This window comes from Rhinolophus sinicus, linkage group LG01 (genome assembly GCF_036562045.2).
Source record: "Rhinolophus sinicus isolate RSC01 linkage group LG01, ASM3656204v1, whole genome shotgun sequence".
Taxonomy (NCBI): Eukaryota; Metazoa; Chordata; class Mammalia; order Chiroptera; family Rhinolophidae; genus Rhinolophus; species Rhinolophus sinicus.
In genome coordinates, this window is record NC_133751.1 from 186,694,783 (window position 1) to 186,713,526 (window position 18,744).

Consider the following 18,744-nt stretch of genomic DNA (forward strand, 5'->3'; position numbering starts at 1 on the left):
TCCTCCACTGCCCCAGCTTTTACTTTCTCCTTTGGCGTTACCTCAATGTGATCCATTTAAGATTTACCCAGTGGGGTTATTGATCTGCAGATCTTGTACCGTAGAGGATGAAAGTAATGTTTCCCTTTTAAAAGCTTTCAAAAGCTAGTTGTGGTTAAAAATATACATACATATAGATAGATAAATATATTTATATATGGAGAGAGAGAGGGAGAGAGAGAGAGAAAACACAACTTAGAAAAGAGTTTGATGTTAGGCAAGTGGAATTTGGAGGGAACTGAAGAGTGAAATCAGAGGCATTCAAAGAAGAGTAAAGAACATGCATTGTTCCTGCACACATGAACCAGGACCTCCCTTCTGTATGATAGTTGCTTCTCAAGGACATTTGGGCAGTGATGAGAGTGGATAATGATAAAGAGTGAGAAGAGACAAAGAGGGTAAAATAAAGAAAGCCAAGTAAATTTAGAATTCACTTTTGCGTAACCGATAATTAAGGAGGGAATCTCTCCAATGGGCCAGTCTTCATTAATGTGCTCTGGAGTGAGACACTGGCTGCCCTCTTCTCTATCTCATTCCCTTCCAGCAGTCCTGTCTCTCTCCCATCTTGAGAACCCGGCTGCTGGACGTAGCTGGTCTTATGTGGGTGATGCAGCAGGAATCCTCTCTTTTTGGCTGGGAACACTGGATCTCATAGAGCCTCTACCTGATAGACTATTTTTAAGAATATGTTTTTGTTGTTGTTGTTGTTTTTTTAATTTTTTTATTTATTTTATTTTTTTTAGTTAGCATCTGAATAGAGCCCTCACAGGACCAAAGTTCTATAATAGAGATGCCTGATTGAGTACTTTCTGGTTCAAGTCTCCCCATCAAAGTTCAGCAGAAGCTGGGAATCTAGAGTACATTTGGCATTCATCTATCTATGTATTCATTCATATTAGAACCTGCCTTGTTCTCAGTATCACAGGTTACACTCATGAAAAGATGGATAAAGTCTCAGCTCTCACAGAGAACTCTCTTTGCTAGGGACATCAGACATCAGATAATTATAATTAAACAATATGAGCATTGCAGAAAATATGTGATGTTGAGGCAGAGGGTGAAAGTATTAGAGTCCAGTCTCTGAAGAAGGGACTTCTGAACAGATTTAAAATGGTTGATTCATAGTTGAAAAGGTTTACATAATGGAAGTAAGTAGGAAGAAAGAACAGCAGATGCAAAGGTCTGAAGCTGAGAAAAAGCGTGGAGTTTCTAGAAACTGATCAAGCATTCACTCTATGGGTAGGATACCAAACAGGTGGGAAGTGTTGATTATAATCATGGAGAAGAAGTAGATCCAAAGTAGATAAAAACGAGCTTGTCAGTCAGTATAATAAGTTTGGATTTTAGTCATATTTTCTATTTTAAAAAGATCACTCTGTTGTATTACAGAGAGTGAATTCTAGGGCAAGACTGACTTCATGGAAAGAGGTCAGGGGGCTGTTGCTGTAGCTCAGGGTTGAGATGACAATGCCTTGGATCAGAGTAATGATAGTAAAAATGGAGAGAAGTACATGCATTCTATTAGGTTGGTGCAAAAGTAATTGTGGTTTTTGCAATTATTTGTAACCTTTTAAACTGCAATCACCTTTGCACCAACCTAATAGAAATACTGAGGCTGTGCATTGAAGGCAGTTAGTGAATGGATGGAGGTGGAGAGTGAGAGAGGACGATGGATGACTCCTGAGTTTCTGCCTTGGACAACTGGATGGGTGGTGGTATCACTTATTGAAACAGGGATTACCGGAGAAAGAAATTTTAGAAGGGGAAGTTATGTATTTAATTTTTCACCTTTTGAATATGAGGTGCCCATGAGGAGTCCAAAAGGACATATTTTGAAAGCAGAGGGTTATATAGATTTGAAATTGTGGATCAAGATCATGGCCAAAGACAGAGATGTAAATATAGACTTGGAAAATAAATAGCGCATCATTTTCATTGAGGCTTTGAGAATGGAAGCAATCGCTAAGGAGAGAACATAGAGGAAAAGGAACACTTAAGACAGAGAAAAGAGGAATACCAGCATTTAAGAGAAAAACCTGAGAAAGAGCCTGAGAAAGAAACATAAGAGGCTAGTCCATGGAGACCAAAGGAAAAAAGTATTTTAAGAAAGACAAAAATGTATAATGCTGTTTGGAAAATGGTAATTTATTGAGATGTTCTCTTTCTCAACGTAGTAAAGACTATTTCATAAATTTCTTCAGTTGGTCAGGAGGGTAGATACTGTTGTCGTCCCACTCAGATTCCTTTATTTCTGGGAGCATCCATCCCCCAACTGCTGTGCTGGCTGATAATACCTCCCAGCAGCACTTCTTCTCTGGGCAACGATTCTCAGTCAAATGGGAAACTCTTCAATGGGAGGCAAGATCCTTCACCTCACGACCACCCTCAAACCCTAGAGAGTGACCAACCTTTGCCTTGGGACTTTCTCTGTGCTGCAGTTCATGCTCCCTGGGCGGGGGAGGGAGGGTACTGCTGAATCCAGCTCCCACTGAGACCACAGGCTTACTAGCTTTGTCCTGCTGCCCCATCCTGCTTTTCCAACTCCCTCAAGAAATCACTCGAACAGGAATCCCTGTCTCAGGCTTGGCTAGGGAAACTGAGACAGCTGGTAAACTTTATCTTTTTTTGAAGTAATAGTATTATCACCATAATGTAAAAAAGAAAGAAAACAGCAACCATGTAGGTCTCCACTCAACTCGACCAGGACTGCTGCAGTAAATATCCAATAATTTTAAAAGAGGGAATAGAGATGGAGAGGACTTTGTTTGTTTGTTTGTTTGTTTGTTTTCTGGCTAATACACAGTTGCATGCCCAATAGGTATTTGAAGAAAAGGAAGTGTGGAAATTTACCTCATTTAATACCGTGTCTACCCCAGAATCAGACCTAGCCGAACCATCAGCTCTAATGTGTCTTTTGGAGCAAAAATTAGTATAAGACCCAGTCTTATTTTGATATAAGACTGGGTAGAATAGAATAGAATAGAATAGAATAGAATAGAATAGAATATACCAGGCCTTATATTAATTTTTGCTCCAAAAGATGCATTAGAGCTAATGGTCTGGTTAGGTCTTATTGCCGGGAAAACACGGTACTAAATTTTAAGAAGAGAGGAGCTTATTTGTGACATAAAACGTTAGTTATTTTGAATTTTCCACAAAATTCAATTTTATTTAAAGTGTTTTCTCAAAGGAGATAAGGTATATCAAATTTAACACATATGCATTAGATGATGAATTCCATGATAATGGCCAAAAGGGATAGGTGGTCAGAGGAGAAAGAGATATTCAGAGAAGGCGTAAGGGAGGAGGTAGCATTTGAGCTAGGTCTAAGAGGATGGTTTGAAATTTGAAGGATATGGCTGAGGAGAGAAGGTGGAGTGCATTTGGGGAAGAGCGGCATGGAGACAAGTAAAAGCAGGGTCTTTTTTTTAAAGAAAACAGCAAGTGGTACAGGTTGTTTGCGCCTAGGATATAGCGCAGACATGCCTCAACCCTGGAGCTCTTCATTCTACCTCTTCATTTAGTCTGGAAAAAGCAAGCAGTGGTCAGGTTGCGGAGGGCATCACAACACAATCATGAAGGAACTGAGTGTGGAAAGAACTTCAAGAATGATAAAGGGTCTGAAACAGCTGAGAAAGGAAGGACATTTTCAAATTAATAAAGAAAAAAATGTTTGATGTTGCAGTTGCAAATGTCATACTTTAGAAGTGGTTTAAGGCGTATCAATTTCAGGTAAAGGATTCCATCTTTGGCTTAATAAAACTGATACAAAATGCTATTCTAATTTCTTTCACAATTCTCATATAGAGAACTGATTTAGGAAATTGTAGTGCGTGGAAAAGATAAGTGTAAGAAGAGAGAAAGAACCTGAATCGATAATAATATATAATTATAAATAAGATAGAGAGATATTTTATTCCATAAGTTATCCATAACTCTGGAAACAGAAAAGGAACCCCATTCTTTCGTCTCGTTAGCCCCCTCTTTTCCCTCACCTAGTAGTCTATATTTGAATTTTAGAACTTATGTTCAATTCACTGAGTATTTAAAATGAGAGAAACACCCTCTGTCTCACTATAAGCAGAGAATGACCTTGTTTTTATAAAACAAATTGGCTAATGAGTTTGTGTAGTGTGTTTAGCATTTAAGTTTTTTTGCAAGTATTGCCCTGATATTTACTTCAGGTACACTATTTACTTGACACTGCACACAGAATTTCAGCTAAAGGTTCTGTCCTTCTGTTTTCCTTGGTGACAGGAACACCCAGTGGTACTGACGAAATTTATTGAGGGAGCCAGGGAAGTAGAAATGGATGCTGTCGGCAAAGAAGGAAGAGTAAGTGCTTTATTCCCATCTCTCCCATCTCTGTCTTCCCATCAATATTTTTTTCTCGGCAATTTTGAAATACAACAGATTAGAGCTCATGATTTCTACAAAACAGGTCTCTAATAATAATGGATAAGCTGCTCAGTCAAAAAAATTTTCAAATTCACTGACATTTCAGTTATGTGTCATGGGTATCATATTTCCTGTGTTTTATGTTGGAATCTCACTGTTAGAATTTCTCTTTGATGATATTCAAAATTAATTATCATCCTGTACTCGTCATTCTTTGTGAATACATTTTCTCTCTCGTTTTCTTTTGTCTACGAGTTTCCTTTTATGTTTCAGTGGATATTATAAAAACATCCCAAACTTTTCTTTCTGAAGTTCCTAATTGAACCCCTAGTTTTTCTTCTCCCTTGATTTCTCAACTACCCCCTTTTTATTGGGTTAATGAAGGCCAAACCAAACAGAGTAGGGTTGATAATGATGATAACATAAAATCGGCTTATATCACATCTTGTATTGCTAATGCAATGAATGCATCCAACTTCAGGGAAAAACGAAAATGTGAAGAATGTTTTCCTTTAGTTTCCTAGATGTGTAATCAGGCATTTATGATCTTTTTTTGAAATATAGGAAGTTATGTTTTAGCAAGTCCGTGTCTATTTATTTCCTTTAAGGAAATATAAAAGGTTGACTTTTATCTTCTACTTTGCAGATATTTCAAACCACTGAAGATGTTAATTTTTTTCCTTTTTTTTTTTGTCTTCCAAATTAATAGTTCAAAGTGAGGTGTTTTTTCTTTTGTTTTTTGTTTTTTTTTAGAGTCCACAGAATCACATAATCTTGAGTTGAAGCACCCTTAGAAATCATGTATTTCAAACCCATGCCCTCCAACGATGAGAATTTTTTTCACAGCATCCCTGGAAGGTGGTCATTTGTTTTCAGTTTAACTCTTTTGGTGATACAGAGCACAAAAAGTAATAAGATTATATATATTTTATTTTGAAGGGTTTCTTTTTGGACATCTCACATATTCCTTCTTTTGAACTAAGGTCTTCTCCCTAGAATTTTCCTCCCTGACTTCCTAACTTCCGCAGTTGCAGAGCATAAGTTTAGTGTTTCTGCTTTTTCAACATTTTAACTATTGGAGACTGCGGTATAAAATAAGAGAAATGTGATCATACCAATGTGGAAGTGGAAAATGAAAAAATGGTCTAGAAATATTCATATATTTTTCAAAATTTGTGCTGGTAAAGTAAAATTAGTCTGATTTGGCTCCAAGTTGTAAAATAAGCTCTTGCCCTAAGCTTTTCTCAGATATCAACTACTGCTTATCATCCTGGGCTCCTTCTTTTGGAAATGTTCCAGGTTATTCACATAATTTCTGACTAGTCACACTCATAAATGGACACAGTACTTTGGATATATTATGATATTTTCAGAGCTCAATGGGATTATTACCTCCCCATTTCTAGACAATATGAAAAAATTAAGTGCTTACTATGCACTAAATATCATGCCAAGCACTGTATACTTGTTCTCTTTTATCCTTACAAACATTCCATGAGACAGACACCATTGTTATTCCCATCTTATCAGAGAACAAGTCTGAGCAGATAAAGTATTTTGCCCAGGTCACAGCAGGAGGACTGAGTCTCAAATGTCACTCTGCTTTAAGTTATCTATGAATCTGATAAGCAAATTGTTTCCGTAATTTAAGTCTTTTACAGTCACCCAATTATTCTCCCCCACCCTAGGCTTTTTTGTTTCCCAAGACATACATGTTATTAACATTCAGGATGTAGTGACCGAGAGAGGCCATACACTTTGGAATCTGACAGATAAGAGTTCAAAATCCTGACTCACATAGTACAAGTACACTATGTGACAAGTACATGCCACATAGTAGTCGCATGTACTTGAGGTATTTTTCTTGTATTACCTTAGTTTCCTTACCCATAAAACAGGTTAAGGATATTTTCCTTTTGTTTCCCTCCTCTCTCAAGTTTCAATTTAAAGGTTTCTTGATCTTTAGATCTGAAGTTTTCTTTCTGGTCCACCTAAGTTATGACACTTACCTAGCTAGATACTCTCCTCTCCCATCTTTTCTTTCTCAGTGTCTAAAACTTAACCTGGAAGGAAAAGGTAAAGATTACCTTCAGTGCCTTCCCCATGCTTTACTTTTCTATCTGTTCTTAAATGTCAATATGAGTTGGGTTTAGTTGTCCTCTTTTCCTATTATTTATACCCATTCCAATCAATGGAAGAGGGAGGTAAGCTCTCAGCTGCTCTCAGGTTCCCCTAGAAGCCATCTGTCACTGCACAGGGAAGCTTGACAAGTCTATGTGTGCAGCTATTTCTTCTCCTGTCTTCAGGGACTTAGCAAAGGAACCGGTCAATGCTCAAGGCATCTGTCAGAATCAAAGGGGTGGGCAAGGCAGCAGTTTCATTGAAGTAGGTGCCTGACGACTCTTTCTAAAATCCTCTTTTGGCCAGGTTATCTCTCATGCCATCTCTGAACATGTGGAAGATGCAGGCGTCCACTCAGGAGATGCGACTCTGATGCTGCCCACACAAACCATCAGCCAAGGAGCCATTGAAAAGGTCATTCTTTATAAATAAAAGTGGAAGAGAAAAAAAGCAAAGATAAAAATATTTTTTAAAAAAAACTAGTAGCAATGTAGGACATGCCTCAGGTAAAATTTAATTATGAGGGAAACTTCCTTGCTCTGAGTCTGCTGGATATTTTAAAGGTAACACTTTCCTTCACTGCCCTTTAGAGCCTGTTTGGATGTACGCTAGTGCATTGGTTCTCTAATTTCAGGGTGTATGAAAACCACCTGGGGAATCTGTTAAAGTACAGATCCCGAGACTCCACCCCTAGTTTCTGATTCTGTTGTTCTGGGTGGGGCACCAGAATTTGCATTTTTAACAAGTTCCCAAGTGAGGCTGCTGCTACTGGTCTGGGGACCACATTTGGAGAACAGCGCTGCTCGTGATGCTAATATTTGAGAGCTACTTGCAGGTGCGCATCATATAAAGCAAGGCTTCTCAGTTAGAAGCAGGTTTGCAGCAGTCACACAGGAATCTTCTGGAACTGATGCTTTTGCTATCCACCCGTAACTACTTCAAACCAGAAGTTTCTGATGTGTCTCTTTCTACCCCTCTTTTAGAACCAATGCCTTAAAGACCTTCCCATGAATAATGACTAGGCCTCAGTAGGCAGTATGTACTGCTAGGTATACTAGCAACTCTTATCTTAACTAACTCCTGTGGCTGTTCCTTTAGTCTTCAGCTATACTCGGTCAGGCTTGGCTTTTTTAGTGAGCCTTTTCAATAATCCTGCCATCAGGTTCAGGGAAGGTCTATCTGTCTAGCTATACATTGGGTTGAATTCTGATAGTTTTACCTTGTTGTAGAATGTGACAGTAGCAGGATGCTTTGTAATGTCTGTAGCATGAAAGAACAACATCCCAGGTTTCAAATGTGCTTCAGTTTCTCATATCAGGATAAATGGCTTCAAGAGCTCAGGTTTTTCCAGATCTCTCAGAGCTCAATGTGCCACAGGCTCTACTTCCTTTGATAACCAATTAAGTTCCTGAACCACTCTTGTAAGTCTAATGAATGAGGAGCTCTTGCAGTCAGTGCCCCCTTCTGGCTCTGGTTATAGGACACAAAATTCCTATATGTGACATATGGAGCCTCCCTGCAAGGAAACACCATTTCTTTCTGACCATAATATCTATTCACGTAGAGTCCAGGGCAGCAGAAAAGCACATAAAAGTAATCTCCCTGGTCTCTGCACTACCATGTAATTTTGGGGGCCTGCACCTCTCAGCAGGTGGGTCATTAGATTGATACAGAGTTTGGTCTTCAGTTTCTGGTCCTGAAGGAACTAAACTGAAAGGACTCTATCTCTCAAAGTAAAACCAGGATATATAATCGTAGGTAGATAGGGGCATCTGGCAGAGCTAATCCTATAAAATTATTTGTTCTTTTCCCTGCAATCCTGTTATAAATATTTAGTGCTTATCATATTGTTAACAGAAGCCTAACTGTGGCTTTTATTATTATTGTTGTTGTGGTTGTTGTTATTAGAAATGTAACTCTCTGTAAAGAGAAATTACAGAAATCTAAATGTAAGGTTCTGTAACTTTTTTGTTTGTTTTTTAACTAAGGTATGTTTTTTTTAGCATTATGTCATTGTCCTTTTGATCTAGGTGAAGGATGCTACCCGAAAGATCGCAAAGGCTTTTGCCATCTCTGGTCCATTCAACGTCCAATTTCTTGTCAAAGGAAATGATGTCTTGGTAAGAAATGCCAAGGTGTTTGAGAGGACACCACTGCTGTGTTAGGTCATGTTGCTTTGTGTCCCTCTGGTAATCTCTGTGAGCACAGATACAGAGCGGCTGAGACCCTGCAGCTCTTCGTATCTGCGTATGGGATTTTGCACAGCGGAGAATGCCGGCCTTGTTTGAAGGCACGGGCTCAGCAGCACTGATAATCACAACTTTGTAAAACACTCCGATCTACTGGAAAGGAGATCACAGTCTGCTATCTCCAGTATAGTACAGATGGATACAGTGACTATCATAAAGTAATCTGAACATGTATAGCAGTTATAAATTGCATGCACTGTAGTGTTGCTTTAGTCCTTTCCGAGAGAAGGAAGATATATTTTGTATACTATTTACCAAAAAAATAGAGAAGTGTTAAGTCAGCTAGTTTAGTCTTAATTAATTTAGTCTGTGTAATTTAACCCATCAGTAACCAATATGGATTCGGCATCTGCTATGCAAAGTAATATGGTGAATACAAAGATTTATAAAGCAGTTACTGCTCCCAAAGGTCTTCAGTTTGGTGAGGACTGGAAAGGAATTTGTAGATAAGCATCACACAAGCTAGAGTATAATAGCTGCTAGAAGGGATGCACAAATAAAACGATATTGGAGTCATAGAATAGAGTGACCATATCTGCTAGTGTTTGTATGTGTGTGTGTTTCTGCACACATGCACGTACATATGTACATGAGCATGCATTTGTGTGTCATATGTCTGCTTATCTAGATTGGGATGAATCATAAAAGATTCCAATGAAGATCTTGTATTTTCAACTGTATCTTAAAGATTGGCTGGAAGGAAGGTAAAGAGTACATTACACATGGAAGATCTATGAGAAAACTTGGCACATTTTAGGAGATAGTGACTACTTTGGTTTAGCAAGATCATTTTTCTCAGGAAATAGTGGAAGATAACATGGAAAATAAGACTGGGGCCAGGAACGTGGCCCAAGGTAATACAAGGACACAGAGAGGCATGTTGAGGCAGGAGGGTAGCAGGCCTTCAAAGATCTGACTGTGATCTGATGGCCAGTGGAAATCCAGTGAAGGCTTCTGGTAGGGATGTGGCATTACCTGAGGTCTGCATTGACATCAACCTGTCAGTAGTATATGGGGATGAATTATGGAAAGGGGATGGAAGACAGTCAGAGTTCAAAGATACTGACTGAAGAAAACCAGGTAGCAAAAGTGTGAGAACAGTGGGGAGGAAAGGGAGAGGCCGACAAAACAAGAGCTAATCCCCAGTCAATAACAGCTGGACTCCAAGTGGCAGGGAGACTATCAATATTGTTGTCATTGGCTCTCACCATTCTTTCTCTTTTGAATCTTCTCTCCAGGTGATTGAGTGTAACCTGAGAGCTTCTCGATCATTCCCATTTGTTTCCAAGACACTCGGGGTAGACTTCATTGATGTGGCCACGAAGGTCATGATTGGAGAGAACATTGATGAGAAACCTCTTCCAACACTGGAGCACCCCATCATTCCTGCTGACTATGTTGCAATCAAGGTAACGTTTGAAAAAATTCTATTAGTCATTATTGTAAATTGCAAAGAAATTAAAGGAACAATTTTTCATCCAAATAATCTTGATATTCTATGAACCTTCCAACTAAAGGGCTGAACTGGGGACTTACGATATTTTTTTTGACTAATGTGATGCAGTTGCACTACGGTCAGCTTTATGTGAACTAGTGTACATTTCAAAAAATGTTCTTAATTATTTAGAATTGTATAACTTCAAAACTAACTAGCTGAGTAAATCATAAACTAAGTTTATGCAACTGATGTAATTGGTGCCAGTTTAGTTGGTAATTAGAAATTGTGGACACATTTTGTTAGGGTAAGACTTAAATTATACCACTTTTGAATTGTGCCAAGACATCAGGAATGCATGAATCTTGGAAGAGTTTTTACCCTGGGATGTTGGTTAAATTCTTGCCACGTTGGCTACCTTCACTTAGTTCTGTTTCTTCACTGGCACATTTTTTCCACTTGAGAAGTTGAGACAGCAGTTGCTGTTCACAGTGGTGTTGTGAGGGTGATGCAATTGCCAGCACATTTATGACAAGTGACCAGGAAAATTTAAGGGATTGTTCACTAATTTCCAATACTATATTTGTATATCTCTAACAATACCTTATAATAAAGCCAGTGTTCTCCTCTAGCTGGCTCAGTGTATCCAAGCACAGAGTATATATAATTATGACTACTTTATGGGACAGGCATGGTGATTAGTGAGATATTATATACATATATTTAAAATTTTAGATGAAGCACACAATGAAATTAATTTATATTTTGTGATATAGTTATGTGACATTTATGTATTTTGGATGCCTTAAAAAGATTTCCATTCCTATATGTACTAGTGACCTCAACCATAATTGTGTTACAGCTGAGACTCTGACTTCTGACTTTTGCAGTGGAAGCTTTAGTTGAAGCTATAAATCAAAAAATATGTATTAATCTTATTTAAGTTAGTAATATAGGATGCCTTGGATTTTATAGCACATTAAAATGGAATGTCACTTTTTATGTGGGAGGAGGGTGACATTTTATTCCCGGAGACTATGACAAAACATAAATTGTTAAAGCTTTCAGTGAGATATATATACATAATTTTTGTTTATTTGTTTGTTTGTTTGTTTGAGACCAACAAGTAGAAGGGCCCAAAAAACGTTTTACCCCTGGAGATTCTATAGATAAGTTTCAAATTCATGTTTCTTTGTTCATAGATCGAGGAATATATACATACATGCACACATGCACTGCCATGTGTATGAGACAATTTCCAACTAAAAACAATACACATTTTTCAAAATACACTGTATCTTTCAGTTTACCTCTTTCCTAGTTATCATTGTATATGAATCTTGACATTTTTCAAATTACTTATTCATAGTCGATCTTAATATAGCTCTGGTGAGGTCGATACATATCAACAGATGAAGGTATTGAGAAGCTGGAGTTCAGGAATGTATAATAACTTGACTAAAAGGACCCAGTGAAATGACTCCAAGCTAGAATTCCCATGAAAACTTAGAGGCATGCCAAAAATCAAAGGAGCAACAGTCTAGACTAGATAAATGTATACAAGCAAGAAACAAAAATTCGATTCTTAGTGAGTTCCACTGATTAAAATAAATGAAAAAGAAGCATTCCTATCTATGTTCTGGTTCATATGAAAGTTCTGAGTAAAAGTGTCTCTAAGTAGAATGTTTTTTTAAAGCTTTTTAAGAGGTGTCAACAACAGTTTAATGTCTCAGAAGTCAGCTTACAGACAGAAATTTCTGGCAAGGTGGCTTGTTTGTTGCAAGTTCAAATGATCAGAACAAGAAGAGGAATGTTTCAAAAGCCAACCAAGGAACAAATGTGTTTGAAATCTGTGATTGGAGAGGCCAATTTCAAACTTTGTTTGAAATCACTCCAGTAAGAATCTGCATAGGCCAGATTAGAAACACTGGCCTAGACTGGTCACAGGGGCCCTATTTACAGAAATAATTTGTGATTATTTAACCCAAGTTTTTGGCCAAGAACTCAAGAGATTCTTGGAACAGAGTTTTAAGGCTGTTTTTCAAATCAGATGCTTGGACCAAAGAGATTTTTTACATGTCTACCATAGACTAAATAAATCATGTGAGAGATAATTCACCACATCATATATTTGTCCTCTCTTAGTTCCTTTATACTTTTCTCACATATCCCCTTCCCCCCCCATTATTTCTGACAGGCTCCAATGTTTTCCTGGCCCCGGTTGAGGGATGCTGACCCCATTCTGCGATGTGAGATGGCTTCCACTGGAGAGGTAACTAGTTAATGATCCATGAACACTTTCATTAAATCTACTTTGAAATATATGGTTTTATGATCTGAATATAGTCAAGTAAGTTGGTAAGTAGTAATGGAGACACAAGCTTCTGCTATCAGAGTAAATCTGAAAGGGCTTAAGAATTTTGAGCTAAAGAAAAATGTTTTAGTCAGTGGAACAGTTGCAGCTATATACGATGTCAGAGGGGTAGTAGATTGGGGAAGGAGGGTTATCACTTTGTGAGGGGTGTAAATGTCTAACTATTACATTGTTTTGTACACCTGAAACGAATGTGTGTGTGTGTGTGTGTGTGTGTGTGTGTGTGTGTGTGTATAAGTCATTTGTGGACCAGAGTCTAAATTCTCACTTATTTGAACATGTGACTATAACACATGTATTCCTAATTCATTTTCATATTACACATTTGGGAGCATCTTTCAGATACTCCTCTAGACAAGTAAATATCTTCTGGTCATTCTTTTTATTTTAAAGCTCTCCAGTCCCTCTGCAATAGCACCCTCCAATTAGATCATTGGATTTTTACCAGCAATATGTAGACTGAATGTACAGCATTAGAAAGCTCATGGGCCTAAACGTTGTGCAATATGCAAATAAATGCAGAATCCCAGAACCCCTTTCAAAGCTGCTTTAACTTCCTGGGGATTATCTAGAAACTATAATGGGATTGGCCACTGGATGTCCCTCTTCACTTGTGTTGGGACTCTTGTCAGCGGGAGGTTTCTTTAAGAATGCGAAATGTGTTCCTTGTAGAGAGCTGTCAGATCCTAGAAAGTTCCCTACATGTCAGTGTCAGGACATTTTATGAATCACCTAGCCCTTGACAGACTTACTAGCTCCAACCTTCAAATTCTCATCAGTGCACAACGGAGTGTCAACATCAGACTGGGAGGCATCATTGTTTCCTCTTGGTATTAAGGAAAACGTGAAAGGGGAAAATGTTTAATTGCAACCAAGATCTGAGGTTTTATATGGTTGCCTGGTTACAAGCAAGATCTGTGATAAGAAGCCAAGTGAGACAGGAAGGCAAGCAGTGAGAAATAAATGGCTATCTTGTTTGTGTTTGGACTGATGATTACCTTGTCTAGCTTTTTTGCTGCTTCTTGTAATTTAATAGGTGAGAACACCCAACTTTAAGACGAGTGACCTCCGTTGTGTTTCTCAGCTGTTGAAGGAGGTGCTCTCTGGGTTCGTCTTGGTCCCATGATCACTCAGTAATGGGGCTGTTTGCAGCTGGTCCAAGGTTCCGATCAGAGAAAGAGCTCATTTTCTTCACACTGTTTGCTCTAGTGTGGCAAACGTATTTTCAGGGCCGAAGTCTATTCTGTCTCCAGGCATACATTATTGGAGATGTTGAAATATGAAAGACTTAGAAATTTGACTCCCCTTTTGTTGTAGCTGTTTTAGAAATGTAAAGAGAGAGAATGCTTCTTCCGTTATTAGAGTTATATTTCCAAGTGTCATTAAGTGTGATGTTACAAGGTCTATTTTATAACTGAAATCAGAATAATAATCTAGCTTAGTGAAATCTCAATTATGCATCAAAAAGACATTTTCATTATTTGAATGGCTTGTGGTGGGACTGAATGAACCATTAGCTCCTAATCCAGGTATGGGGCATTTTATTTTCCTAGCGGTGAGGTGGGAGTATTTGTCCTAAATTTTACTTGAATATCTGACTACGTTATTTTATTTTTTTCGTTTGTTTTTTTTGGGGGGAGGGGTATAAAACTGCTGAAATCTCTATGTGTTGTTGTATCTGCACTTTTGATGAGATGGCCCTTAGAATTAGAGTTCCAAATTAGAATTTGGGTCCCCTTAACTAAGGTTGACTTTACTTAAGTTAGGTGGTCAGTATTTGACCAAAGAAAACATTCACTGTGGAGTATAAACTGGTGGTGGACTGAAGGTCATTGTGATGGCAACTTTCCTTTCACAGTAAGAAAGTCATTTGCTTGAAGAATGAATTTAACCATCAGTGTTATTTACTATAATGGTGGTTCTGTACCTGTGCCAAATGATGGTGTGCAGGGCAGAATCTACTCCCATCACGCTCACATCCACCACTTGTTCTATAGTTATGGTGGCCATTTGACTCGTAGTTATATTGTAGCACATTACCCTCGGTGAAGCTTCTGTATTTCTTAACATTATGTATTAGTTTGCAATTTCTTTTTTACTGATGGCTGTGGTATTCAGAACTAGTAGCAGTATATTTTTGTTCATTTTATGAATATTATAAAAAGAAAACAAGCTCCTTTGAGATTTTCATGGGTTTATTGAATTTCGCAGAAGGCTTTCCATAAGCTATATGAAATGACTCCTAACCAATTGATCAGCAGTTATGCATTTGTGCTACTGACCTGTGAATTCATGCACTGCTGCATAGCATACATGATATACACTGTTATTTAAACATTATGTCATATTAACATTTGGTAACTAACCACATTATGAACCAGAAGCTGTGATTTGTATCCAAATAACTCACAGTAGAATCCAGTTATGTTGTCCCATGGAGTGTTGTTGGATAGAGAAAGAATTGCTTATTCATTCATTATGCTTAATTAAAAACATAAGATACATCTGCCCTGGCCAGGCTTTTCATCCCTGGATTCAGCTTGCATGGGCGACTCAATAAAATCTGGCAAAGGAGTAAATGAGTAAAGTGCTTGCCATTTGTATTTGTTTTTTTGGTAGGGGTAGTTGACTATTATTTGCTTCCTTTTATTTTATTTTTTTCATTTATTCTAAACAGGTGGCTTGCTTTGGTGAAGGTATTCATACAGCTTTCCTAAAGGCGATGCTTTCCACAGGATTTAAGATACCCCAGAAAGGCATCTTGATTGGAATACAGGTACGTGGTGTGTGGTTATGTGCACGCCTGTGGGTACATGCTGGAATGGTTGTGGGGATGATCCTCAGCTGTGGTATATAAGAGGAGAAATTTTTTAACTTCTTCTAAAGAATCCACTAACTTATAGACAGAACGATCATTTGTTCTCTATATGTTCCCTGATTTTTGCCTTTTTCCATTGCAGTGGCCAATATGAGTAAGTGAATAAATAAAAAAGAAAGAAAAAATCTCTATTGAAAGGGTACTTGTTCTGAAAGATATTTAGGGTATCTTATAAAGGAATCTCTTCTATTCCTTGGTTGCATCTTTTCTATATGTTTTGCTCTTACTTTGTTTTCTCTCTGTCTCTCTGTCTCTCTGTCTCTCTGTCTCTCTCTCTCTCTCTCTCTCTCTCTCTCTTTCAACTTTCCCCTTTACCAGCTCATCTATGTCATAGTATCCACTCTCCTATCTGTAACTATCACTCTTAAATCTTAATTCTCAGCCATCTCATATTTCCAACAATCTGTTGGCTACCTCTATCTGGATGTCTCGAACCCAACACATCGCAAACTGAAGTCATATTATCCCCTCCTGACCTTCTTACATTCATTCATTCACATTTCAATTTCTACTCAATGTCGAAGATTCAAACTTGAAGAAGACATGGGCATTATTTGAGAAATTTGGTCAGTCTGACACTCTATGACTAATTGAAAATTCTTGAACGGCAGTGACTTAATGGTCTTATCAGAGGCGGTATATCCCACAGTATACTGTGCAGGTTCTTGAAATATTATTTGGTAAGTCTTCTAAATCAAAACAGGGTGAAATAATTATAAGTGAATATCTTCATACAATGAAAAGGGTGTTATTGGTTTATTATTGCAAGTCAAATGTAAATCAGTGCAAAATGGTAGCCAGTAAACATTTGTTAGTTGGAATAATTATTGCAAAAATGTCAGACTGTTCTGTTTATAAATTTCCTGAAAAATATTAGATGCTTCCAACTGGTCATTCACTTTCACTTGAGATTAGTAATTCTTGGCTCCTATGAAAACCATAGATGGTGTTATATATCACCCCTGCCGTACTTTTAATAAACTCTAACCCTGCATGGTTACATAAAAATCATTAAAACATAATTAGAACAGTACCAGGTATCCTCAAGCCAGTGGGTGATTATTATAGATGCCATCTCATTAGGGTGTCTTAATATCAGCAAATTAGACTCTGGAGACTGCGTGGGTAGTGGCTTTGAAGAAGTTTCTGCAAAGAGTAACTTGGGATTTGTCTTTATAAAGGTGCCAAAAGGGTGATGGTGAACAGTTAGAGCCGAGGCTAACAAGATGACTTGCAATTGCGAAGCTTAATGGCAGTTTAGAGACACATCACACCATATGAGAGACTCATTACATTATAAATGGGTATTAAGTATTATTAAGTCACGAGTATGAGAGTATTTGCCTGACTTCCAGTTATGGCTTAAAGTTTAATGTGAGACCTGGGGGCATTCAGAGGAGACCATGCCCTTAGTTCCCATCTTTACAACTAATCATACTAGCGCTCACATTGTAAAATACCAGTTTAAAAAGGCAGTGATGTATAAAATTGTGCTTTGTTTGGTTTCAGTGCTGCAGGGAAATGTGAAGCAAAAATTAATTTGATCCCCACGAAATGTTTGTGTATTTCGGCATTAGTGAATAGAAGTTTTGCTCTGTAGGAACAAAAAAGGTTTTGGGGGTGAAAAGAGTTTTCTTAAAGCAGTGAGGTTCTGTCCACTGAGGTTCTATTCTTCAATATATTCTTTTTTAAAGAAAGCAGTGCTCTAGCAGTTACAGGAGTTGTGACAAAGAATGTTCTCCCTGTGCATGGGTGCATAATTTTAGGGGTTTAAACATATACGTATTGTAATTATAAAGTTTTAAAAAGTATATTTAAATAAATATTTAATAAAATAATATTTAATAACATATTTGTAGCTGTGGTAAATTTGATCGGCATGACTACAAGCCTTCAGAGAAATACAAGAATCATTTTCTGACCTACTTTATACAGGAGGCAAGGAAAAGCTGCCTTCACCAATAGTTAATGTGTAGTCTCGCCATTACGATATGAAGACTTTTCATTTACAGCTATTTTTAAAAATATATAGTCATAAATTTAAATGAACAATATGACAGAATATACTAGCTAGAGAGTTACTAGCTGTGAAACTCACTGGGCATCTTAACTTTCTGCCCAAGCTTCATAGCAACTGTGGACAAAGTAATTAGGGTCCCATATTTCAGGATACATTGTACTTTTCAAAAATCATTTTATTTAACATTATTCCACTAGATCAGAAGAATTCATATACACTTATTTGACTATATAGAATCAGAACTGAAAAAGGACCTAAAATAGCACTGCTAATATACAAAAGGGGGTTAGATCCAGTAAATACAAGGGGAGGCATTTAGTTGAGTTATGTAATAAAGTTGTAAGAAAGAGAGTCCAGAATTTCATTTTTATTTATTAACATAATCATTCCTTTAGTATGAGGCTGTGTAGAATTTACTCACAGGAGAGTCCTGGTTGCTAGTGTTATTGCAGTTAATTCGCCTTATTATTACTTCGTTTGTAAATCGGGAAGATGGTCAATAACTATCCCATTTATTCAAGGTATACCATGTTTCCCCGAAAATAAGACCTAGCCAGACAATTAGCTCTAATGCGTCTTTTGGAGCAAATATTAATATGAGACTCGGTCTTATTTTACTATAAGACCAGGTCATATAATATAATATAATATAATATAATATAATATAATATAATATAATATAATTAATATAATTAATATAATATAATGTAATATAATATAATATAATATAATATAATATAATATAATATAATATAATATAATATAATATAATATAAGGTCTTCTATTAATTTTTGCTCCAAAACATGCATTACAGCTGATTGTGTGGCTAGGTCTTATTTTTGGGTAAACACGGTAGGTCTTCTTTTCTCTTTACTTTCCTACCCTGACTGATCTGCCTGGTATGAGTAGGATTTAATTGAAGATACCTCAACTTAATTTTTCACAACAAGTTACAAGAGAAACTTGGGGGAAAAACGAACTATGGAGGAGAGGTAAAAGTGACTCTGAGGCAGGAAAGATTTTTCCTTATTGTTGGCAGTTTAACACATATTTTTAAATAGCAATTATTACTAGCAAATATCATCCATGTTTCAACATTTAGTAAATAGATATCATATATGTGCATGTGTGTGTGGGGGGCTATGCATGCACTCATTGGTTATACTGCAGTCTCCTTTTCATTTCTCTTTCCCACCCTAATCCTTTACTCACACAGACCCTCTGTGTCT

General features: G+C 37.3%; 1 protein-coding gene across 1 annotated transcript in view; it reads left to right on the plus strand.

The window, feature by feature from the left end:
- The window catches only part of CPS1 (carbamoyl-phosphate synthase 1), a 117,964-nt gene that overhangs the window by 90,847 nt on the left and 8,373 nt on the right, over window positions 1-18,744 (plus strand). Inside the window, exons 29-34 of the mRNA XM_019727014.2 lie at window positions 4,297-4,374; window positions 6,865-6,972; window positions 8,589-8,678; window positions 10,046-10,216; window positions 12,440-12,514; window positions 15,294-15,392. Coding sequence (XP_019582573.2) covers window positions 4,297-4,374; window positions 6,865-6,972; window positions 8,589-8,678; window positions 10,046-10,216; window positions 12,440-12,514; window positions 15,294-15,392 — 621 coding nt within the window. The remainder of the gene's footprint in view (window positions 1-4,296; window positions 4,375-6,864; window positions 6,973-8,588; window positions 8,679-10,045; window positions 10,217-12,439; window positions 12,515-15,293; window positions 15,393-18,744) is intronic.